Consider the following 26,479-nt stretch of genomic DNA (forward strand, 5'->3'; position numbering starts at 1 on the left):
GAAGAATTGGCAAGGGTTTAGCAAGAACAAACCATTCAGTTGAGGTAAGACTTTGAAGTTTCTTTAGTTTCTGGTTTTGGTTTTGAACTAAGGTGTCTAAGCTGAACTTGATGGGAATCCTAGGGAATTCAAGCTAAGGGTTTCAGGAGGAGTAAGTCAAGGAGGTGTAGAGGCAAACCTAAGGTCGAATCCCCATTGAAGGTATGAAATTCTAAGCTTTAAATTCTGAGGTTTTGACTGTTGTGCTGAAGTTTCTGAGTTTGAGGTTCAACCATGGTGAATTTGAGATTAGGGGTGCATGTGATTGGGTTTTGTGTATTTGGGGTGCTTGGGATGAGTGGAGTGTGTTGATAAGCTTGTGTTTTAAGTTTGGTTGAAGATTGGAAAAGTTTTGGTAAGGGTTGGCTCAGGGAAATCGCAGGAAGGAACATGCAGGGGTGCAGGTTCTGTAACTAGCGCTACAGCGCTAGCCTTTGGGCGTTGTAGCGCTAGGCTTGGTTGTCTAGGGGATTTTGGTTATGCTTGTAGCGCTGTAGCGCCCTCCAAAGAGTGCTGTAGCGCTATCCTGCTTCCAGAAGAGGGTTTTTGAGTTATTTTCAAGGGTTTTTGCCCAGGGGTTCGATTCCACCACCCCGTTTTATGGAATTGAGGCTTCCCGAGGGCTCGGGATTGGTCCCGAGGGCTCGGGATTGGTCCCGAGGGCTCGGGATTGTTCCCGAGGTTAGGTTTCGGACTTGAGGTTTGGTGACGACTTTGACCTATGGTTGTGACTAGGTGTGCGCTAGGGCTCAAAGGGGATCGTGCTCAAGGATCAAAGTGAACAAAGCTAGCAAATTTAAAGGTAAGAAAACTGCACCCGGTATATGCTTGTGATGGGACTAAGTGCTCCCAATATCTATATAATGTCATAGATGGTATTATGTCATGAGACATGTGATAAACAGCCTAAGGGTGCCGTATACAGCATTTGCGCACAGGGCGCGGCTTGGCCACTGGTAGCCAAGGACAGCTTAATATTCACTAAGCTCGGTTTAAGCGGGCCGGAGTCAGTGGGATAAACAGAGGGTGCGGCCTAAGGGCGCTAACCCTAGTTATCATTTGTAAATTTGTGATTGATATGAGTTGATATGTTTCGTATGTTGAATACTTGATTATCATGAATGCTTATATGACTGAGAACATGCCTATGTGATATGAGATATTGGATTGTTTGTTGACTGCTTATGCTCTGTTAATGTGTTTTCTTGCTGGGCCTTGGCTCACGGGTGCTATGTGGTGCAGGTAAAGACAAAATCAAGTTGGACCAACCCTGAGGTGGAGGGCTGCGGGGCAGAATGTACATAGTCAGCTGTTCGGTCGCCATGGCCTAGGAGTGGATCAGGACAGGGATTGCTTAACTGTCTATTTTGCCTTAGTATGGCTAATACTGTAATTAAATCTTGAATCTTTTGTAAATTGTTTTAGTTCTATTGATTTTGGGATCCCGTGTAAACAGAGAATGTTTTATTTATAAGAAATGCTGCTTTTAAGACCAAAATCTTTTAACCCTAGTTCCACTATGGTTTCAATAACACGTTTTCAACTTAACGACTTGATTAGCAAGTCTAGCACTTTTATAACACACACAGTGTAACGGTGTTGGCTATCCAGGGCGTTACACGTAGTTTAAATTTTAAGCCTTGTTTAAATTTTAAAGAGTTGTGGTTTAAATTTTAAGTCTTGTGGTTTAAATTTTAAAGACTAGTGATTTAAATTTTAAAGAGTCGTGATTTAGATTTTTAAGGATCATTGTGTATATTTTATACAATCGTGGTTTAGATTTTAAGTCTAGTGGTTTAACTTTAAAGCATTGTGGTTTAAATTTTAAAAAGTCGTAGTTTAAATTTTAAGTCTTGTGGTTTAAATTTTAAAGACTAGTGGTTTAAATTTTAAAGAGCCGTGATTTAGATTTTAAATGATCATGATTTATATTTTATATGGTCGTGATTTAGATTTTAAATCTAGCAGTATAACTTTTAAGCCTTGTGGTTTAAATTTTAAAGAGTCGTAATTTAAATTCAAGTCTCATGGTTTAAAATTTTAAAGAGTTGTAGCTTAAATTTTAAGCATTGTGGTTTAAAATTTTAAGCCTTGTGGTTTAAATTTTAAAGGGTCGTGGTTTAAATTTTAAAGACTAGTAGTTTAAATTTTAAAGAGTCGTGATTTAAGCCAAATAGTTTAACTTTTAAGCCAAGTAGTTTAACTTTTAAGCATCGTTGTTTAAATTTTAAAGAGTTGTGGTTTAAATTCAAGCATCGTGGTTTAAATTTTAAAGAGCTGTTATTTAAATTTTAAGTCTTGTAGTGGTTTAAATTTTAAAGAATCGTGGCTTAGATTTTATAAGATTATGATTTATATTTTATATGGTCGTGATTTAGATTTTAAGTCCAGTGGTTTAACTTTAAGCTTTATGGTTTAAATTTTTACAAGTCGCAATTTAAATTTTAAAGCTTGTGGTTTAAATTTTAAAGAGTGATGGTTTATATTTTAAGCTTTGTGGTTTACATTTTGAAGAGTTGTGGTTTATATTTTAAGCATTGATGTTAAACTTTCAAAGAATTGAGTTTTAGATTTTATGTCTTGAGGTTTATAATTTAAATGATTGTTGTTTACATTTTAAGATTTATGACTTTCATTTTAAGCCTTGATTTTTACATTTTAAAAAATAATTTTTCATAGATTGAATATATTCTTATAAATATAGTTGTCACACATGTATGTGACACAGTACAATTATAATGTATTTCTAATTTAACTATTATATGACACATATAATACACATTACAGCAACACTTAGAACCATGTGCTCAAATAATGGTAATTTAGGAAGTCTCATAATAATAATGAGTAAAATTTAATTAAATATATTTAATATTTAATTTTAGTTAATTACTCCTAAAATTGGGTACCGGTCAACTTTTTCCCTTTTTTTCCCGTACTTATATAAACTTTTATGTTAATGCTTTGAATGATTTTAATTGGATTTTGTTCGGGTTGGTCCACCAGGTCTAGACCCGTGGGTTCAGCCCAGTTCGGCCTAAGTCCCATATTTTGGTCCGTTTTCGGTTCGACCCGTTTACAGGCCCTTATCGAATCTGAAATTGGAGAGATTCAGAGAGAGATAGAGGGAGAACCAAAGCCCAGCTTCAATTTTGTATAGATCTCCGTTCATTCATATGATCGGTTTCTCAATTCACCACCTGTAATGAGATCTGAAAATTTCCTTCAATGTACGTGTAAACGGTAGTCTTTTTCTGTTTGACTAATTTTGAATTCAATCTAAATCTTTAACTTGTATTTAATACTCTGAGTTTGTATGTGTGCATATGTATATGTTACTGAATTTTCAGTAATTCGAACTCGAGAAACTATTATTTATTATTTTTTGTGTTGGCTTTGGTTTGTAGATTGATCAGGCTACGGGATTTCTAGCTAGAAAAGTGCAATGGACAAGTCTAGTGCTTTGGAGTACATCAATCAGATGTTTCCCACAGGTGTCTCTCTGACTCTATTTACATATCTATAACTTATATGCGCATTTGCGTTGTTGTATGTTGTTATACTAAAGTTTTCTGTATTAGATGGTTTTTAGTGGCTAAGGAAGTGATGATGAAAAAAACGAATGCATTTGGAAAATTAATCTTCCTTTTCTATGATGATGATGATATAGTTGCTTATTTTCGTTAGCTTGTATTGATTTTTTTTTTATGTTCAGAGGCATCTTTGACTGGTGTTGAACCACTTATGCAAAAGATACATAATGAGATTCGACGAGTGGATACTGAAATTTTGGCCGCAGTTCGACAGCAGGTTCAATCTTTTCCTTCCTTAAAGCCTTTACTTGCTTTTTTGGTTGAAATAGAAATGTATTCCACTATCTAGTCATAATTTTAGTGGAAGCAGTTTCAAGGATTTGATATAGAGAATGGTAGAGAAAAAGAAGGGAGAGTCTGATTTTCTGATAATTTCATTTTTGCAAACAATTCTACCAGTGTTTGACATAGCTAGGTTTATGTATAGACAGAAAAAAAGAAAAAGAAAAGAAAAATACAATCCTTTGAAACTAGGTCTCCTAATTAAACATAAGATATAAACTTCTGGATTGCAGTATGGTTAAAAAGTGTGAAAGAATTTATACATTTTCCTTATATTTTTTTTTGATTGATGAGAGCATGGGAAATTTTATTTTGAAGTTGTATGGTCATACCAATTTTCAGGAGGTTACATTTTGGTTGAGTAATCTTATTTCCAAACTATATTATATATACACTAGCATCGTTTCTAATAACAAACAGAAATAATAATAAATAAGCATAATATAAAACTCTATTAATAAAAACAATACAATAATAACATAGGAACATAGAAAATATTGTCACTTTTAAAATTTATGCCGAAGATAAGTTGTGTCTTCTAACGGATTGACCATTGTACTTCCAGAGTAATTCAGGGACTAAAGCCAAGGAAGACCTTGCTGCTGCTACACGTGCTGTAGAAGTATGTATTTAATGAAGACATGTTGTTCTGCAGGTTCAACCTTTGGTCTTGTGTAGGGATTCTTTGTGTGGTTTCTTCCGTAATGTTTTTTTTTCATGTGATGCAGGAACTCATGTATAAAATCCGAGAAATAAAAACCAAAGCTGAGCAAAGTGAGACAATGGTTCAAGAGATATGTCGTGACATTAAAAAGTTGGACTTCGCTAAGAAGCATATAACAACAACAATTACTGCTCTTCATCGCCTTACCATGTTAGGTATTAATTTTCTTCTTTATATGCTTGACAATGAGTATTTCTTCTTCATTTTCAAGGTTATCAACAGGTTTTCTGAATAGTGTTCTTATACGGAAATAAAATTTGTCTTCAAAAGGAAGAATCTATATGAATTCATTTTATCAAGGACTAATGTATATATTTAACCATAGATGGTAAAGTTTTAACTTAAAAGTTGTGATGTAATCTGAGTCACATTAATTGTACTCCTAAAGCTGCAATGTGGACTCCATATATTTATAAATTATTTCTTTTAATTTGTGGTATGTACTTATGAAATGCAAATAAGAAAGACATGGTTTTTTTTTAATATACTTATGCTTAACTCAGGAACTTTTTTTTAGTATGTTATGACATACTATATCTTGTGCAGTATGTTATTGCATAATTTAGTGATTACTTTAGGCATAGATTGAATTTATAAACCTTCACTACATATGGTAAGGAGCACAGAAATAGCATATCATTTTTTTTCATAAACTATATACTTCATGACTTAATAATATCTAAGAACTGCCTACACAAATATATATATATATATATATATATATGGTACTTTTAAATCTTATTGCTGTCCACTGCAACTTGTTTGTTTATAATTTTTAAGTGGATGTTCTCTATCATTATTGTGAAAGATTAGTAATAAATTTGTAGCTATGAAGTTTTAAAGCGAGACCTGTAATAAACAGTTCTTTTAACAAACGTTTAATTGACATCTAGGACTTGTAAATTAGAATTTAAAACTGAAACTGAGAAAAGGATCAGTTTAACAGTGATTCTCCTGCTCTTGCTAATGGGAAATGAGTTGATTGGTTGGTAAATTAGAAGAATAAAAATGCCTCTCGTAACAATTCCCAAGTAACACCACTTTCAACATATGGCAGTCTCCGCTGTTGAGCAGCTCCAAGTAATGGCTTCAAAGAGACAATACAAGGAGGCAGCTGCACAATTGGAGGTTTTATTTATTTATGTATTATTATGATTGTTATTATTCAGTTGGAATTTCTAATTTGTTATACATCATATATTGAGTCATTTTTCAGTAGGTTAACTGGTGCTTTACCATTGAAATATTTCATTTATTTTTTTGGTCTTTATCTTGGTAACTATAGCTTAAATTCCATCTTTCTCTATTTGCTTGTTATACGCTGTCTTTTCACTTAATTTTTTTTCCTTCAATTTTTTACTTATCTTTCTTGTCCTGTCAAACTTTATCTGGTATTGGGCGCATAGATAATTAAGTTTTATAGAAACTCTTGGAGAAAAATATTTTATGTATTTTTGTGTATATATTTACAAATTAGAAACCAAGTATATATAGGGATTTTTCATAAAAACCCTCTTTAATACAAAATAAATACAATAAAGGAAATTCTTATAGAATAGGAAGCTGAATCGATTAGGGGAAACTGAATAGGTGGGAATTGATTTCTTGGCTGTCAACACTCCCCCTCAAGCTGGACTGTAGATATTGATGAGTCCAAGCTTGGTTACTAGGAAATCAAATACTCGCTCGGACAACCCCTTTGTGAGAATGTCGGCCAGTTGTTGATCCATATGAACATATCTGATGTTGACAATTCCTCCATCAATCTTCTCTTTAATAAAGTGACGATCCACTTCCACGTGTTAAGTTCTGTCATGATGTGTAGGGTTATGTGCAATGCTGATGGTAGACTGATTTTCACAATAAAGCTTAATGGGAGCTTCATATTCAATCCTCAATAAGGGTTGTCGAGGAGGCCTCCTAGAGTCGCTTGGAACGGATTCTGGGACTGAAAAACTGCCGAGGATGTTGCCTGAAACGCCGGAAAAAATGTAGGTTTCCGGTGAACTGCCTGTTACGAGCAGAGAAGAAATATAGATCGGAGCCTTAGGGCTCTGATACCATATAGAAACTCTCAGAGAAAAATATTTTATTTATTTATGTGTATATATTGTCAAACTAGAAACCAAATATATATGGGGATTTTTCATAACAGCCCTCTTTAATACAAAGCAAATATAATAAAGGAAATTCTTATAGAATAGGAAGCTGAATCGATTAGGGGAAACTGAATAGGTGGGAATTGATTTCTTGGCTGTCAACAAGTTTACATTTTACAACACAACTTTAGCATAGGTTATTAAATGTTTAAGGGTTTATTGTTTGCTAATATAGCTAGATATTGGAGTATTTTAATGTAAACTCTCTGTTTGTTGCATAGGAGTTCTTGTTGTAAACTGTTTTAGTGTGTTTGCTCAACTGGCTTGTACTTTTTTTTTCATTAATTCTTTATTTGCTACTTATGTAGTTCATGATTCATTTCAGGCTGTGAACCAATTATGTAGTCATTTTGAAGCTTATAGGGATATTCCAAAAATCACAGAGCTCAGAGAGAAATTTAAGAATATCAAGCAAATACTTAAATCACATGTGTTCTCTGATTTCTCAAGGTATGGTCATGAAAACCAAATTATAAAAAGACTGCCAGAAGCTATTATCTTTTCTCAATGATTAGGATTTATTTCTTGTTTGTAGCTCTGGTTAACTTGAAGCTTGTTTCTTGAATTTACATTTGCCTTACTCTTTTATGAAAGCTAGCTGATTACGTTGAGTGCAATCTTATCATATCTTAAATGATTTTAAATTTGAAGCTGTTAAGTTCATTGTGTTAGATGTTTACATAGTGGCCCCAATTTGTTTTTTCGGTACAACTTTCGTTTCCTGTACTTACGGGGAAAACTTGGTCAAGGAACAAGAATTATCTTTGTCTGTGATAGAGTGTTGTATTAGATCTTCTGCTGAACGTGTTCGTGTCAGTTTTGAGGTTGATTTCTCGATAACAACAAACTTGGATTCTGTCTTTAGTGTTGATTCTAGATAACAGCAAACTAGGATTCTGTCTTTTATGCAATTATTCAAAAACAACTTGTACTTGTTTGTAACTGTAAGACTATCTGCATCTGTTTCCTAAGTATTTATTCTTTCTGTTTTATTCTCAGCTTAGGTACTGGGAAAGAAACAGAAGAAACTAATTTACTACAGCAATTGTCTGATGCTTGCTTAGTTGTGGACGCTTTAGAGCCATCTGTTAGAGAAGAGTTGGTGAATAACTTTTGCAGCAGAGAGCTCACATCTTATGAACAAATCTTTGAAGGAGCTGGTTTGTCTGAGTTCCTATTTTGTTTTCTGCAAATTATGATAGTTTCTTTGTTGAAAGCTCCCTTTAAATTTTTTGGATTTTGAATTCTTTAATGTTTGTATACTTCTAGAACTTGCTAAGCTGGATAAAACAGAACGAAGGTATGCATGGATCAAACGACGAATAAGAACAAATGAAGAGATCTGGAAAATTTTTCCTGTACCGTGGCATGTTCCATATCGACTTTGTATTCAATTCTGTAAGAAGACTAGGTATGATCTCATTGTCCTCATTATTAGATTTTTTTTTCATTTCTCCTTTCTCTCTTATATAGAAGCTGTGATTTGATTCTATTGAAGGTTGATTTAAAACTTAAAATATCCACGCATGGAATCTGGTGATCTAAATCTTTGTAACTAGTCAAAATGAATGCTACATTTGTCATTGTAACTGATAGACCACCTATATGGTTAACCTATTCTAGGAGGTCACGATAGTAGTCTTTTATTTTACTATAGCAGTAATTGTTAGGTAATATTTTGTGTGATTCATATTGCTGAGATGTCATTTCATTTATTGAGTTGTCAATTTACATAGTTCCTCTTGGTTGGCTAGTAGGTATAATTGTTAGTCCTAGCCTATATATAATCAGAGAAAGTTTATGGAAAGGCAAGTAGAAATTGGTTTCTAATTTGAGTAAGAATTTACTCGTGGAGTTTTCTTAAGATTTTCTTGAATAAATTTGAAACTTGTAAAGGATTTGTTTTTCATCAATACAAACTTTCTTTCTTCAGTTACTTCAGAGTTTGAGTGGTAATCTAGTGTCTATCAAGTGGTACTAGAGCAACTCCATCGGACTGCAGCTATGGGACCCAAGAAAGATGTCAAGGGTGGCTCTGACAAGGGGACACCTGGGACGACTTAGAGGAGACTTTGAACGCCATATTTGGAGCACAAGGAGAACGCCTCACTAGCCACTTGCAATCTTTTGAAGCTCGTATGCAATCTATGATGGAGCAATTCCTCAAGAATGCCAAAGAATCGTCCAAGACTCGACAAGGAGACATTCCAACCTCGACGAAGCACCCTGGTACCACCCCTTTGGCGTTAAGTCCTCGGACAACAACCCCATCTAGCACCTCGGAGGCCACAAGCTCTTCCAATGGACACGAATTCCGACGGGATTTTTGCCTTCACAAATTGGAGATGCCACTCTTTGACGATACTAATCTAGATGGTTGGTTGACCTCTAGCTATTCTCGTACGACCTCCAGCTTCAGCGGGGAATGCCAGAATGCATCGGTCACAAGTTCCCGAACACCAGATTCTAAGGCCACTGGGAAGTATCGCTGGTTGACTGACTCGGAGTTGCAAGAAAAGAAGCACAAGGGAATTTGTTATCGCTGCGATAACAAATGGGTTTATGGCCATCGCTGCTTGCAGAAAGAGATCACCATAATGGTCACTCACGATGAACTTCATGACCCCGGACTAGACGAGGAAGATGAATGCCAAGAAGAGATGATGACCTTAGACCTTGCGGAAATCATTGAAAATATAGAAGTATTTTTAAATTCAGTCCCAGGTCTAACAGACCCTAAAACCATGAAACTTAAAGGGTCATTGGGGAGTCAGGAAGTGGTGGTATTAATTGACTCTAGGGCAACCCATAATTTTATCTTCGCTGCACTAGTTCAGAAACTACAACTTCCCATCACAAAAACAGGTGCCTATGGAGTATCAATGGGCTCGGGTGACACAATTAAAGGGGAAGGAATTTGCAAAGCAGTAGCTTTGGAGCTGCAAGGCTTAACTATTGTTGAAGAGTTTTTACCTTTTGGAAAGGGCAGCTTTGATGTCATCCTAGGAATCCAATGGTTATCCGCACTAGGCATGACCCAAGTCAATTGGAGGACCCAAGTCATGAAATTTCAGATTGGAGGGAATTCCATTACACTAAAAGGTGATGTCTCACTTGGTAAATCTTTGGTCTCTTTGAAGGCGATGATAAAGGCCTTTAATAAGGATGGATCGGGCGTTCTAATTGAGTTAAACCAAGCTATAGTTCCTGAACAACTCCCAGTGATAGTACCCGAATATCTCAGGCCTCTTTTGGCCAATTTTGTACAAGTTTTTTGTTCTCCGGAAGGCTTACCACCGAGTAGGGAACGGGAACATGCCATCAACCTGCAAGAAGGTTCAACTCCAGTCAGTGTGCGCCCCTATAGGTACCCTCAGTTTCAGAAAACAGAAATTGAGACTTATTGGTGAAATGCTAAAAGTTGGGATTATACAAGTCAACCAAAGCCCTTTTTCTAGTCCAGTTGTGTTGGTTAAAAAGAAAGACTACTCATGACGATTTTGCGTGGATTATAGATCTCTTAATAGAGTCACCATACCCGATAAATACCCCATTCCAATGATCGACGAATTGCTAGATGAATTACATAGTGCCCACATCTATTCGAAGCTGGATTTAAAGTCGGGATGCCATCAAATTCGAGTCAAAGCTGGTGATGTTCCAAAAACAGTATTTCGCACTCACGATGGGCATTATGAATTCTTAGTTATGCCTTTGGACTCACCAATGCCCCGACTACCTCCAATCTTTAATGAATGACATTTTTTGCCCCTACTTGCTGAAGTTTGTCTTGGTTTTTTTTTTTTTGACAATATCCTGGTGTACAGCCACGGCGAAACCACACACAAAGAGCACTTGACAGTAGTACTCAAGGTCCTCCAGGTTCACCAATTATTTGCTAAGGAGAAAAAGTGTGAATTTGGTCAGCACCAACTCGCTTATCTTGGGCATATCATTTCTGGCCATGGTGTAGAGGCCGACCCCAGCAAAGTGGCAGCTATGGTACAGTGGCTAGTTCCCCAAAATATTCGTCAGTTAAGAGGTTTCTTGGGGTTAACCGGCTATTATTGCAAGTTTGTTGCTGGCTATGCTCACATTGCATGGCCCTTAATAGAACAATTAAAAAAGACAACTTTGGATGGAACCCGACCGCAGAAGAAGCTTTCAATAAACTCAAGTAAGCAATGTCTACAGTTCCTGTCCTCGCCATGCCTTATTTTACATAGCTCTTTATCATAGAGACTGATGCTTCGGGCTATGGTCTAGGCATTATTTTAATTCAAGGAGTTAGTCCAGTAACTTTCTACAGTCACACCTTGGGGCCTAGGGGGCGGTAGAAATCCATTTACGAAAAGGAGTTGATGGCTATCGTCTTTGCAGTCCTCAAATGAAGTCTTTACTTATTGGGCAGCAAGTTCATAGTTCGAACGGATCAACAAAGCCTAAAGTTTTTGCTTGAATAGCGAGTGGCAAAGCAACAATTATCGGAGATGGATTGCTAAGTTAATGGGGTATGCAATATAGACCAGGAGCTAGTAACCAAGTGGCCGACGCACTTTCCTGAAAGCTTGAGATCATGGAATTTTCTAACATCTACCTACCTCAATGGCAGCATTGAGACACCTTAAAACAGGTAATACAACAAGACTCCTTTATCTCTTGGGTTCTCCATTCACAATCCATTCCTTTATTACAAAGATAGATTAGTAATTTCAGCTAATTCTTCTTGCAAGCATGCTATTTTGGCAGAATTTCACAGTTCTCCAATTGGCGGACATTCAGGAAAAATTAAGACTTACCATGGCTTAAAGCAGAAGTTTATTGGCTGGGCATGCGAAGTGAAGTTCGTGCACCACTATGAAATTTGTCAACAGAAATATGCGGCTACTACTCCAACCTATTGACTTCCCACTCAGGTTTGGGATGAACTTATGTTGACAGTTAGAAAAAATAGGGTATTAATGTTTGATCTTTGGGATTCCTAGGAATAGGAATCGATTCTTATTTCTGTGATTAATGTAGTTATTCTTGTATATCTTATATATCTCTAGTTCTAGGTTGTACAAAATATATCAGAGAATAGAAATACAGCAAGAAAGGTGTTTTTCCTCACCATTTCCACATGGTATTAGAGTTGTAAGGCTCGATTCCGACCACCCTCTGTTTTTTTCCTCCATTTTTTCCGACGGTCGTCCCTCCTTCCAGTCGCAAACCAGTCCGGCGACTCTCCAAGCACTCAGGCGAAGTCATTTGGCACCTGCTCCAGACCTGCAATCCCTTCAGTCGCTCCACTCCGGCGCTCAGCCTCCAGTCGCTCCACTCCGGCGTCTCGGCCAGTCCAGTCCGGCGGCGCTACAGTCGGCCCCCGTAGCCCTCAGAAGCTCTCGGTTCTCTCCCTCACAGCCACCAATCTCACTGTGATGTCGAACAGTGAGGAAGTTACCTCTCATAATATTGGGCCTCACTCAACCCAGCCCAATGAAGGTAACCCTAACCCCAACTCAGCTCACACTCAGCCCAGTGGGTCTATGGGCTCTCTTTATAGCCTTGATAGTGGTTCACTTAATATTACAGCCTATAAACTTGATGGCAAAAATTATTTACAATGGGCCCAATCTGTCAGACTTGTCATTTGTGGTCATGGAAAACTAGGATACATTACTGGTGATCTCCCTGCACCTCTTTTCAATGATCCTACATACAAGGTATGACAAGCTGAAAATTCTATTGTACTTGCATGGTTAATTAATTCAATAGACTAAAAAATCAGCCGCAAATATCTATTCTTTAAGACTGCTAAGGAGGTGTGGGACGCTGCTCGAAAAATGTATTCTAACCTTGGTAACGCCTCTCAAATATTCGAAATCCGTACCAAGCTTAAAGAAATCAAGCAATGTAATCAAACTGTTACCCAATATTTTTTTGACTTACAAGACTTGTGGCAGGAGCTCGATTTGTATCTGGATACCACACCACTATGTGCTAACTGCACTACAATCCAGCGGCAGCAGTTAGAGAAAGAATGAGTTTTTGAATTTCTTACGGGGTTAAACAGTAATCTTGATGAAGTTAGAGGTCGTCTGGTGGGTCGTGCCCCATTTCCTGACACTGAAGAAGCCTTCTCTGAGGTTAGACGTGAAGAAGCACGTTGTCGTGTCATGCTCACTACTCTTGACCTGCAGGCCATTGAAAGCTTAGCTCTCGTATCAAAATCTGGCCCTCCACCACATGGCAGATCCACTCCTGACCCTCGACCTAATCGTAAGGGTGATCGGCCTTGGTGTGATCACTGCCAACGTCACGGTTATACACGATCTACTTGTTGGGTAATCCATGGTAAGCCACCCAATTGGACCCTTCGCCGCCAAAATGAAAGAAAGGCCTATTAAACACAAACTGAGAGTACCAATGATCAGAATAGTGCTGGTACCCCTTCATTCAGTAAGGAACAACTTGCCCACCTATACACTTTTTTGAGTCAATCATCCATGAACCCCAGTTCCGGTCCTGAGACTCACAGTGCCTCTGTTGCACACTCTGGTAATTTTTCTTCCACCTCCAACACACCATGGATCATCGATTCAGGCGCCAATCACATGACAGGTTTACCACATTTGTTTGATACTTATTCTCCATGTTCCACTAAATCTAGTGTCACAAATGTAAACGGCACCCGTTCTCCTATTGTTGGAATAGGCACTATTAAATTATCTGTTGACCTCATTCTTAAATCAGTACTTTATGTTTCTTCTTTGCAATGTAATTTAATCTCTGTCCAAAAATTAACCAGTGATAATCATTGCTTCGCTAAATTCATGTCAAATTCTTGTCAATTTCAGGATCTATCATCGGGGAGGATGATTGGAAGTGCTAGGGTTCGTAACGGACTTTATTTCTTTGAAAGGAAACATCCAGTTAACGAGCTCTCTTCTCTACTACGTTTGGGTTCAAGTTCTATTTCTAATTCTTGTTCAAGTTCATCGTTTTTTTCAAACTCTGTTTCAAAAACAATTATGTTATGGCATTGTCGACTTGGGCATCCAAGCTTTTTATATTTAAAACACTTATTCTCATCTTTTTTTGTAAATAAGAATATTACTGATTTTCATTGTGATATTTGTCAATTTGCCAAGCACACACGTATTTCGTTCCCTCACAAAATATATACACCTTCCAACCCATTCTCTCTAATTCATAGTGACATATGGGGACCTTCCAAGGTCAATACTTCTCATGGTAAGCGATGGTTTATCTCTTTTATTGATGATCACACACATCTCACTTGGGTCTATCTTCTTAAAAGTAAGTCTGAAACATGCCAAATTTTTCAGAACTTTCATCAAATGATCCAAACACAGTACCAAACATCTATAAGAATACTCCGTACCGACAATGGTACTGAATATTTCAATACCACTCTTGGCCCCTATCTTCTCAAAAATGGGATTGTCCATCAAAGCTCGTGTGTTGATACTCCGCAACAGAATGGAGTTGCTGAACGCGAAAATCGCCATCTCTTAGAAGTAGCTCGTGCTCTTATGTTCACTATGCATGTCCCTAAACATCTTTGGGGCAACGCTATCCTTACTGCTGCTTATCTCATTAATCGCCTCCCTAGTCGACCCCTTCAGTTCAAAACACCATATTCTGTTCTTCAATCTCTACATCCTCACATCTCTACAAATACTCTACCAGTTAAAGTATTTGGTTGCACTGCTTTTGTGCATGTTCACTCCCACCATCGGAGAAAATTTGATCCTAGAGCCATTAAGACTGTGTTTTTGGGTTACTCTCCTACCCAAAAAGGTTATCGGTGTTATTGTCCCATCACCAAAAAAACATTCATCTCATGTGACGACACATTTTTCGAGGATACTCCTTACGTCACTCCCACATCGCTTCAGGGGGAGTCTAACCATCACCAGCAAGAAGCTCAGTGGTCGTGGGGGTTAGAATTACTCTTAACAACTCTTTTTTCATTTACCTCTTCCACTCCACTTTCTTCCGAACCAGATGTCCAGACTTTCCCTCCTGAACAAGAAAATCCACCAACCTCTCCTAAAAACACTGAACCAGAAGGACATCCTCAAGACCAAAACGTACAGAAAGAGATTCGGGTGTACTCCAGGAGAGAAAGAAATAAACAAGTTATGAATCCTCAACACAGTCAAACGCCCAATCTGGTGATGGAACCACTTCCCTCAAAAGATCCAGGTATTCTCCCACCTAACAAACAGTCAGATCTAGATATTCCTATTGCATTAAGGAAAGGAACCAGATCATGTACCGAACACCCCATTTCAAAGTTAATTTCTTACTCAAAATTGTCATCTCCATTTAAAGCTTTCACCTCGAATCTATCAAATGATGTGATTCCCAGGAATATTGAAAAAGCACTTGATTCTCCTCAGTGGAAAGCAGCAGTGCTTGAAGAAATAAGAGCGCTTAAACATAATGGAATGTGGAAATTAGTGGAGTTACCACCAGACAAGAAGGTAATAGGGTGCAAATGGGTGTTCACCGTCAAATTCAATGCAAATGGATCTATTGAAAGGTACAAAGCTCGGTTAGTTGCCAAGGGGTTTACTCAAATCTATGGAATTGACTATACGGAAACATTCGCTCCAGTTGCCAAACTCAACACTATCAGAGTTCTACTCTCACTAGCTGTTAACATGGATTGGGAATTACATCAACTTGATGTAAAGAATGCGTTCTTGAATGGGGAACTTGAAGAAGAAGTGTATATGAGTCAGCCTCCGGGATTTGAAGAATCTCTCAAGACAACCACAGTTTGCAAACTGAACAAATCTCTCTATGGCTTGAAACAATCTCCCCGAGCATAGTTCAATCGTTTATTGAAAGTTGTCAAAGGGCTTGGATACATACAAGGCCAGACTGATCACACTCTCTTTGTCAAACACTTGGGAAGTGGAAAACTTGCGGTACTAATCGTATATGTTGATGACATAATTATCATTGGTAATCACATTGAGGAGATAAACTCAATCAAAGACATGTTGGCAAAGATCTCGGTGCTCTCAAATATTTTCTAGGTATGGAATTTGCTAGAAGTAAAAAAGGTATTTCCGTGTCCCAGAGAAAATACACTCTAGATCTTCTAAAGGAGACAGGATTGCTCGGAAGCAAGCCCAGCAAAACTCCAATTGAGCTCGGAGACAAAAGGAAAATATTTGAAGGAAGTCCAGTTGACAAGGGGAAGTACCAACAGCTGGTAGGAAAACTCATCTACCTCTCACATACTAGACCCGACATTGCTTTTGCAGTGAGTTTAGTCAGTCAATACATGCATGATCTGTGTCAGGGACATCTCAATGTAGTGTATAGAATTCTGAGATATCTCAAGCAAACTCCAGGAAATGGTCTTTTTTTCAGGAAGACAACTGAGAGAAATGTTGAAGTGTTCACAGATGCAGACTGGGCTGGTCTAGTTGATGATAGAAAGTCTACATCAGGATATTGCACAATGATATGGGGGAATGTAACCACATGGCGAAGTAAAAAGCAAACTGTGGTTGCAAGAAGCAGTACAGAAGCAGAGTATAGAGCCATGGCTCATGGAGTGTGTGAAGCTATGTGGATCAAACGTCTACTAGAAGAATTGAAGATTGAATATGAAGTCCCTATTCAGCTCTACTGTGACAACCAATCTATTATCGGCATTGCACATAACCCTGTACATCATGACAGAACCAAACACGTAGAAGTTGACCGTCACTTCATCAAAGAAAAAATTGATGGAGGAGTTATCAGCATTAGATATGTGCATACTAATCAACAGCTTGCTGATATTCTCACAAAAAGGGACTATCTGAACAAACATTTGATTTTCTTGTAAACAAGCTTGGACTCATCAATATCTATAATCCAGCTTGAGGGGAGTGTTGACAGTTAGAAAAAACAGGGTATTAATGTTTGATCTTTGGGATTCCTAGGAATAGGAATCGATTCCTATTTCTGTGATTAATGTAGTTATTCTTGTATATCCTATATATATCTCTAGTCCTAGGTTGTACAAAATATATCAGAGAATAAAAATACAGCAAGAAAGGTGTTTTTCCTCACCATTTCCACAACTTACCATGGACTTCATAGAAGGATTGCCAACTTCAGGTGGTTGGGACACCATTCTTGTGGCAGTGAACAAATTAACCAAATATGCCCACTATATTAGACTAAAACATTCTTTCACAGCCGCCTCGGTAGCTGCCCTATTCTTAAAAGAAGTGGTCTGTTTGCATTGGCATACCCCAATCCATTATCTCGGACAGGGGTCAAATATTTCTCAGTCACTTTTGGACTAAGTTGTTTAAACTCCAAGGCACTACTCTCAAGAAAAGTACAACTTACCACCCTCAAGCGGATGGACAAATGGAAGTAGTCAATAGGACACTAGAAACCTATCTTCGCAGTTTCGCTAACAACAAACCACGACAATGGTCGAAATGGATAGCTTGGGTTTTATATTGGTACAATACCTCCTTTCGTTTAGCAACAAAGTGCACCCCATTTAAAGCTTTGTATGGCCGCGATCCACCACCTCTTCTGCGCTACACCACCGGTACCATGCCAATCTCTACTGTTGACACACTACTAGAGGATCGAGATGCAATATTAGATGACCTTCGCATGCACTTGCTTCGTGCACAACAAAAAATGAAGCAGTATGCAAAAAGACACCATGAAGAATTTACAATCGGGGATTGGGTATTTCTAAAGTTGCGCCCTTATAGACAGCAATCCCTTGCTAAACAAAAGTTTGAAAAACTTGCCGCAAAGTTTTATGAACCTTACCAAGTTGTTGACAAAGTTGGAGCAGTCGCATACAAGTTGCAACTTCCTCCTTCCTCCTTGATCCACCCCATTTTCCATGTGTTCTAGCTGAAAAGAGCTCACGGCACGACGATACCTTCAACCAGCATTCCCCCGCAACTCTCTCCTGATCTGGAACTGCTCCTCGAACCAGAAGCTCTCATCTACGCCCAACTCCCACAAATGGCACTAGTGCTTTGAAAGTCCTCATTAAATGGAAGTCCTTACTGGAGTTTGGAGTTTGAAGCCACCTGGGAAGACTTTGACATGATCAACAACCAATTTCCAAAGTTTCACCTTGAGGACAAGGTGAAAGTGTGGCACGGGGTATTGATAGACCGCCTATATGGTTCACCTATTCTAGGAGGTCACAGCAATAGTCTTTTATTTTACTGTAGCAGTAATTGTTAGGCAATATTTTGTGTGATTCATATTGCTGAGGTGTCATTTCATTTATTGAGTTGTCAATTTATTTAGTTCCTATTGGTTGGCTAGTAGGTATAATTGTTAGTCCTAGCCTATATATAATCAGAGAAAGTTTAGGGAAAGGCAAGTAGAAGTTGGTTTCTATTTTGAGTAAGAATTTACTTGTGGAGTTTTCTTCAGATTTTCTCGAATAAATCTGAAACTTGTAAAGGATTTGTTTTTCATCAATACAAACTTTCTTTCTTCAGTTACTTCAGATTTTGAGTGGTAATCTATTGTCTATCAGTTACACTACATTAGTTTACATTGTTGTTTGATTTTTACTCCTAATTTATTTAATTTTACAATTGTCTTTATTTTCAATGGGAAGTTTGCTTATTATATCTCTTCACCCCACTACAATGGTAACCCCACAAGAATTAGACTGTCTAGAACCTTAGGTTATTGGATGGTGTTTTGTTTTCAGGAAACAACTGGAGGAGATCCTTAATAATATGAAGGAGAAGCCAGATGTTGGGACATTATTGTTGGTAAGCCATATATTTTATAAATGCTTTTCATTTTTTTTGTATGAGCCCTCAATATTCTTCACATAATTCTTAATTAGTTTACATGCAAGAGAAGTGAAATTTGGCATGCATTACTATAAAATAGCTCATTATGTGGTCATTTGCCTATATATATTGTTTGGTCTTTTCCTCCTAAATGAAAATTTTCTATTGAATTCTTCATCCAGTGTGAAAACATGTGCAAAGGAAAAGTAGTTCGGAAACATTTCTTGAATTTAAATGGGAGCATTTATATGGAAATATATACTTCTCTTAAGTTTAAAGTTAATTACAAGCCACATGAATCTTGTGACACTTAGCCAATGTGATCTTCTGGTTGTTCAACTGTAGTCACGATATTTTAGAGGATTAAGAGGTTAATGCTTTTCTACATATGTGCATAGGTATTTTGTATTTTTTCACGGTATATCTAATGTACACAAGTAGGATGGACGTGGGCTACTAACAGGGCTACATATAGTGTTGGGGACGTTATGAATGGTTTTACTAAAATTGATTGGTCAATATGCTACCCTGGTTCTCTAGATCTGTTCGAGCATTTCTTATTTAAAACTTAAACGCTTCATTCTACTTCAGAATCTCTTCCTTCAATCTTCTTGCTACATGTGGTGTTGTAGGCTTTGCAGAGAACGCTAGAATTTGAAGATGAATTGGCAGAAAAGTTTGGGGGAGGAGCTCAAGGCAAAGAGACAGGGAATGATATTGAAGAAATTGGTAGAGGGGAAACTACTGGTCAAAATATTTCAGATATTCGCAAGAAGTATGAAAAAAAGCTTGCTGCACATCAGCAAAATGATTCTGAGGTATGCATATTACATTTTTAATATGCTTCCGAATTTTATCTTGCCCAAACCTGATTGATTATTGTTAATTATTCTATATGAATATATGTAATAGTAACACCATTCTCCTATATATATATGAAAAAAAAACGTTGGCAGGAAAAGAAAGGAAAGAAAGACTTGTCAGCACCTGGAGCTGGGGTATGTATACTTTTTTTTTTTTTCTTTATATGTTATATATGTGCTACCCTGCACAAGCATGCTTGTATAATAAACTGACGGATTCTCAGCATGTCCCATTGCATGACTGCTTTTTTTTTTTCTTTCCCTCAAGAAATGGAAATTAATGATAAACTCTTACATTCTTATTTTCTCCAACATTAGAATCTAATGCCAGGGCTTTCTTCAGTGGGAAATTTAAGAAACTCACAGAAAGACAAAGTAATGTCATGTGCACTTTAATGTCATAGGGTAATATTTGCTCCTGTTTATCATTCCATGAGAAACAAGGGTCTTAAAGGACTACATTATGGTTACGTGCAAATCATGTCGGAAATGTCGAGACATTGCTATTTCATGTTTCTTTGTAATGTATTATTCTTGAATAGCTACAACTTTTCTTTTATTTCTCATGTTTGGCCATCATAACCTAAAGGTCTTCTTGTGGTCTCTTATGTTATAGTTTTGATTGAATATATATATATATATATAAATATTCATTATACTTTTTATATTTAAAGCAAAGATAACCCTGAGAGATACTTGTACTGTTTCATTTGGCAGTTCAACTTCCGTGGAATTATTTCATCTTGCTTTGAACCCCACTTGACAGTATACATAGAACTAGAAGAGAAGACACTAATGGAGAATTTAGAGAAACTTGTTCAGGTAATTGCAAGTCCTTTTAGATATATTACATTTGATTTTTCATCCATTCCTAAAACTAAATCACCTTTCTTGATTGGCATGACAGGAAGAAACATGGGACATAGAAGAGGGAAGTCAAAATAATGTTCTATCAAGCAGCATGCAGGTAAGCAACTAGAGATTTTTTTGTCCTTCATGTCACCATCTTTTTATAGGCATGCCCATAAACTGTCTGCAAATGACTTTCTTCTTGGAAACTCTTATTCTGAATGTGTACAATCTCGTAACTTCCCGTTGGACTAGAAGTTTAGCGTTCACTTCTGAAGTCATTTGTCTTTATTTTTTGTATGTGTGTTGAGGGTTGTAGAGCAGTGGATTCTCTCTCTCTCTCCCCCCCTCTCCCCCTCTCCCTTTCTCTCCATCTCCCTCCCTCTCTCTATTTTGTTAATGACATTAATGTACAAGAGCCATATCCCAGGCTCATCTTGTTAGACAAACAATTTTAGGCCCATTTACTATCTTAATTTATATTTATTTTTATTTCTGTCGTTTGTTGGAATTTTGTTTAATACGAGTTTGTGTTTTGTAGTTCACCAGATTCCCTTAATTGAGTTCTAATGAAACATGTTCACTGCTTACTTGGTTTCTGTGTTTTGTAGTTGTTCCTTATAATCAAGAGAAGTTTGAAGAGATGCAGTGCCTTAACAAAGAACCAGACATTGTTCAATTTGTTCAAGGTATGTTCTGAAAATAAAATATTTCTGAGTTATCCGGCTTTGTTTAATGTAGTCTGCTCATGGACTAATAGTCAAGGTATTATGTGCTTGGGCCTGGTATCTGCACACATTTCTTTCAAATGCTTCCTCAAAATAATATAAATGGGTCTAAGCAACTCGTAAGCTTACAGCAAAACAAAAATATATAACTGTTGAGCAGGCAAGAAAAAGTGTTTAAAAAAAAAATCTTGTGGTTGAACCTCATACCTGTTTCCACCATCAGGTTTTCCAAAGAATTCTTAAAGCATACGCTACAAAGCTTTTTGCAAGACTACCCAAGGGTGGCACAGGAATTGTTGCGGCTGCGACGGGTATGGATGGTCAGATAAAGGTAATAACAGATGATTATTTTGATTTCACTTTGATTTATGAAATATTTTTTATTTGCTACAAACTATTTTTTTAATAAATTTTTTTTTTTTACTATTTTAAGCAGACATCTGATCGAGATGAAAGGGTGATTTGTTATATTGTCAATTCAGCTGAATACTGTCATAAGACTGTAAGTATTCTGGGTTTATGTCATTCATGTTATTCTGGGTTTACACAGGCAGATTCTGCCTGGGCTAACATGATTATAGAAGTTCTTCACTGTTCATTTGTTGGTCTCAGAACTTATAACTTGTCATTAGAATATTTCCAAACTTTGCTGAACATTTGTAGTTGGGCAAAAGTCTGGGTATGGCAGGGATAATTGTCAGTGGGAACTATTTCTAGTACCTCTTTCAAAATGATGTATTAGTTTGGTTGTTCAGTCATGTCTTTAGAGATAGTTGGCACAGTATGCCTTATTCCAGGACTACTAAATGATTGGCATGGTGACATTGTTTTTGACTTAACCTGGTTTTAATATTTTGCAGGCTGGTGAGCTGGCTGAAAGCATTTCCAAAATAATTGAGCCTAATTTTGCTGACACGGTGGATATGTCAGAAGTTCAGGTATTAACTACAATTGAAAAAAAAAAGCTTTTTCATGTTTAAATCATGCAGTTAGTTCGCAAATCTTTTCAACATTGCTAAGGTGCTCAAGCATATGTGCAGGATGAGTTTTCTGCAGTTATAACTAAATCATTAGTAACTCTGGTGCATGGCCTGGAAACTAAATTTGATGCTGAAATGGCTGCGATGACTCGTGTTCCATGGGGTACACTTGAAAATGTTGGAGACCAATCAGAGTAAGCCACATCACTATATAACAAAATCATCAATTCTAATGTAATACCCTATATCTAAAGATAACCACTTTAATCTTTTGCAGATATGTTAATGGCATAAATATGATTCTTACTAGTAGCATTCCAGTCCTTGGTGGCCTCCTTTCACCACTTTACTTCCAGTTCTTTCTGGATAAGGTGACGCCCTATAAATTTTTGTGATATTGTCACAGATCTAGTTTGTGATTGTTTTTCTGTTCTTAAGTCATTATTTTTGTTTTCTTCTCTTTCCCTTGATGCATCATGGTTACACTCTCCAACCAGTTAGTTGGCATCTGTATCACTATCCCTAGGCCTTAGCTCAGCGTTCTACCAAGTCACATTAGGAAGGTACCATCCAAAGGTCTTTATCTTCCTCACCCCAAACAAAATCTATAATCGTGACCAGCACAGGTTCAAGACTACCTTCTACCCGTCCCACCTTGTACTTTTATATATATATATATATATACTAGATACAAACAACGTGCAGTATGCACGTTTGTTTAGTTTTATTTATAGAATTTATTAACTATTTTTATTAAATTTATATTAATGTCATATAAATTTCAAATAAATATCATATTTTAATTAAATAATTTATTTATTTTTGTTTAAGTTTATGTTTGTTCTAGTTTTTGAATTTGGGAGTAACAACAAGAGATTATATATTATATGTTTAATGTAATATTAAATATTATAGGTGGATTTTAAATTTAAGTTTTTGCTAGTTTTTTTAAAAACAATTTGTTACTAATTGACAGTACATTATATTATATGTTTAATATGATATTATTCTAATAAGTGAGTATAAGTTTAATTAAATTTTATTTAAGTTATAAAATGATTTTATTATTTTTAAATAATTATCATTGTAAAATATCTCAAAAATATCCTATTTTAATTTGTTTAATTATTTATTATTTTTAAATATTTATCATGTAAAAAATCTAAAAAAAAATATCCTATTTTAATTTGTTTAATTATTTTATTTTTAAATAATTATCATTGTAAAATATCTAAAAAAATATCCTATTTTAATTTTTTTAATTATTTATTTTATTTTATTTAAGTTTAAGTGTTTACAAAATACCGTTAAATATAAGAATATTTTGTTAAATATAAGAATATTCCGTTAAAGTTAACATTAAAAAAATAAAAAACTATTAAAACCAAGAATTTCTGTTATCTACACACTTATTATATAGAAGATATATATATATATATAGTATGTCCTTTGCAAAATTGATTTTCATTTATAAGTTACTTTTTTTCTCATTGCTTGAATGTGTCAGTTGCAAGTTGCAAGGCATTCTTACCTTACACCTACACTAAATCATATTATTTCATGCAAATTTTATATGGAAAACTCCTTTAAAAATATAATGTAAGTTGATTGCACTAATTATATATATACTTTCATATGCAGCTTGCATCATCTCTTGGTCCACGCTTCTATGCAAACATTTTCAAATGCAAGCAGATATCAGAAACTGGAGCCCAACAAGTAGGGAGCATTTCAATATTTATGTTTTTGTGGTCTCTCTGTTTTTTTTAGTTTCTTTTTTATGTATATAAACAAAAGCACATCTTTTTTGGTACAACAAATAATGAAGATAAGCATGAAGTATACTCCTGAGGTGTGCTTCTATATGGCTTGGAGGGATGTCCGCAATGACAATCCTTGAATCTTAAATAAATAGAATTTGATAATATGCTATGTGAACAGAGCATTTATATTTTGAGAGCTCATTTGGAGATGTGCATAACTTATACATGAAGGGAAGCTTTTTTTTTTTTTTTCCTTGAATCTTTATCTAGCAAGCATATGTGATAAGAATCATGCCATCCATCTTAGATTAAATGTGTTTCCTTTTTAAAGTTCTCTGTTTCTTTTGTAATCAAGTGCTACTTGCCTCGTTTTTCTGCTCTTGTGATGTTTGTTCTACTTTTGGAAAATTAGAACCAGAAGCAGATCTGTTAGTTTTATCATTTATTTATTTGTTTTAGTCGACAAAGTTGAGTGAAATATGTTAATAACCAGATTGGTATTGTCAAATGGCAGAAACGTACAGTAGTCTGGAACTTTGATATTGATCATTCTTATACAAATTTGTTTGTCCTAGCAATAAGTTTTGCTTCCAATTGATGCAATTTAGGTATAAAGAAATTTTTTGATGCATTTTTCAGATGTTATTGGACACTCAAGCTGTAAAGACCATTCTTTTAGAAATACCTACCCTTGGTCGACAGGTGAGTAGTAATTATTATGTTGTTGAAAAAAAATGCCTATCTTTAAGGATTTATTTGACTTTCTTTTTGTCCCTCAAGGCAGCAACTTTATTGTTGTATGTTAACATGTTCTTTCTCAATTATTATTAACTCCATTATCCAATTTTTTTAACCTGTATCAGACATCAGGTGCTGCTAGCTATTCAAAGTTTGTAAGCCGTGAGATGAGTAAAGCTGAAGCACTGTTGAAGGTTGGGTTTTCATTTTCTTTAGCACATTTCTGACATCGGTCTAACTTTTTTGTTCTTTTTGAAATTCATGTTTCCTTTCTTTTCTAATACAGGTTATATTGTCCCCCATTGACTCTGTTGCTGATACGTATCGGGCATTGCTACCAGAGGGCACACCAATGGAATTTCAGCGGATTCTAGAGCTCAAGGTAACTGTGAGCTATTTTTATTCTGTTTACCCTAAGTTCTTCAGTTAAGTAATTGAATACTGCAAAACTAATTAACCCCTAGTTCTGTGATTTTGAGTCAAGTGCCAAATTTAGGGCTGAAAATCTGAATGTTCAACTATAATTTACTGGCCGAATTCAGATAGGAGTTGAATCTGCGGTTTCAAATTTAACCTTTCTGATGGGATCCTGCAGTTCGTCCTCTGAACTGTGCTAGAGTGCTCAAGTCTCAATCAACAACTAAACAATAAATAATATATAAATTACCATTTACTTCAGCCAGAGACAATTTATAATTTGGTGAATTAGTTACTATGAAAGTCTGTCGTCAATTATATAAGTAGGCAGCATCAGACGATTTTCAATAACAAAATAGTAGTCTTCATGCAAACGGTAGATGTTTGACAAATTTCGGTGTAATTTGGTGTGATAATTTGAGGATTCGTTCGTACAGGGCCTTAAGAAAGCTGACCAGCAAACTATTTTGGATGACTTCAACAAACATGGGCCTGGAATTACACAGCCTTCTATTTCACAACAAATCGTTGCTGTTGCCCAACCAGCGGCCCCAAGTCCCTCTGTTGCTCCTGTAATGCCCAGTTCTGCTTCAATTGGTCTTATTGCTTCCCGAGAGGATGTGCTTACACGTGCAGCTGCGCTTGGAAGAGGTGCTGCCACAACAGGTTTCAAGAGGTTCCTTGCTCTCACTGAAGCTGCAAAAGACCGGAAGGATGGACCTTTTAGAAAGCTCTTCAACGCATGACAGAACGAGGATCTCGCTTAGGACTGTAAACCGCCTCTCTTTTAATCCTTTCAGAAATTTTTGCTCGTCTGCTTTTCCTGAGATTTTGGATACAAAAGAAAGAAAAAAGTTGTATGTTATTCCTCAATAGTTTAATAAGAAATCCCATCATCATTTTTGTTCGTTATGTTATGTTAGTTTAATAAGAAATCCCATCATCATTTTTGTTCATCATCAATAGTTGTATGTGATCTACGGAATGATCCAGATTTGGCGGACTGAATAAAACATCTCTTCTATGTTAGTTGGAATGCTTATTGAAAGAGATTTTTCTCAGTTGGCTCAATTTTCTCCAAAGGTTGAATTCGTGTGTGGCAGGCACCAATACCATGTTGAGATCTTTACATAAAATGAAAAGAAAACCAAAGTTGTGATGTATCCTGTTTGAAAGAGGCAGCCTTCTAGTTCCTCTTATCTTCAGTCACCTGCTTTCTTCTTGGGAGCTCTTCAGTTGTTATTTGTTTATTCATTAATCTAAATAACTAAGAGGAAGAAGATGACTAACGAAACACTGGTTTGGATAAAAAACATTAATTCTCTTTACTAGATACTAAAGCTTTCTTAAAAAATATTATCGATACTTTTTCTTTTTGTCTTACTTTTCGTCCATAAATATTTGGAATAGATTTTTTTTAAAAAAAAAAAAGTTATTTTCATGTTGTTTTTGGTTTTCTTTTATGGTGTTTATGTTTCAATTTTGATCAATTGTTTCCTGGGAGATGGTTCGTATTTCAATTTTCTCATAA

General features: G+C 36.2%; 1 protein-coding gene across 2 annotated transcripts; it reads left to right on the plus strand.

Moving 5' to 3' along the window:
- The first annotated feature begins 3,084 nt into the window (after positions 1–3,084).
- Positions 3,085–26,019, plus strand: LOC133818300 (vacuolar protein sorting-associated protein 53 A). 2 transcript variants are annotated; one of them, XM_062251080.1, is made up of 25 exons: positions 3,085–3,269; positions 3,447–3,533; positions 3,755–3,849; positions 4,480–4,536; positions 4,643–4,793; positions 5,696–5,766; positions 7,123–7,247; positions 7,797–7,957; positions 8,067–8,208; positions 18,523–18,586; positions 19,243–19,428; positions 19,567–19,608; positions 20,191–20,295; positions 20,381–20,440; positions 20,934–21,011; positions 21,274–21,381; positions 21,487–21,552; positions 21,911–21,988; positions 22,091–22,224; positions 22,308–22,401; positions 23,672–23,749; positions 24,433–24,495; positions 24,657–24,725; positions 24,818–24,913; positions 25,386–26,019. In XM_062251080.1, the coding sequence occupies exons 2-25, from the start codon at positions 3,485–3,487 to the stop codon at positions 25,692–25,694; spliced, it is 2,481 nt and encodes an 826-aa protein (XP_062107064.1). In that variant the 5' UTR covers positions 3,085–3,269; positions 3,447–3,484; the 3' UTR covers positions 25,695–26,019. The 2 variants fall into 2 exon arrangements, with proteins under 2 accessions (XP_062107064.1, XP_062107065.1); XM_062251081.1 differs by having other exon boundaries at positions 3,113–3,282.
- The last annotated feature ends 460 nt before the right edge of the window (positions 26,020–26,479 follow it).

This window comes from Humulus lupulus, chromosome 2 (genome assembly GCF_963169125.1).
Source record: "Humulus lupulus chromosome 2, drHumLupu1.1, whole genome shotgun sequence".
In the NCBI taxonomy this organism is placed as follows: domain Eukaryota; kingdom Viridiplantae; phylum Streptophyta; class Magnoliopsida; order Rosales; family Cannabaceae; genus Humulus; species Humulus lupulus.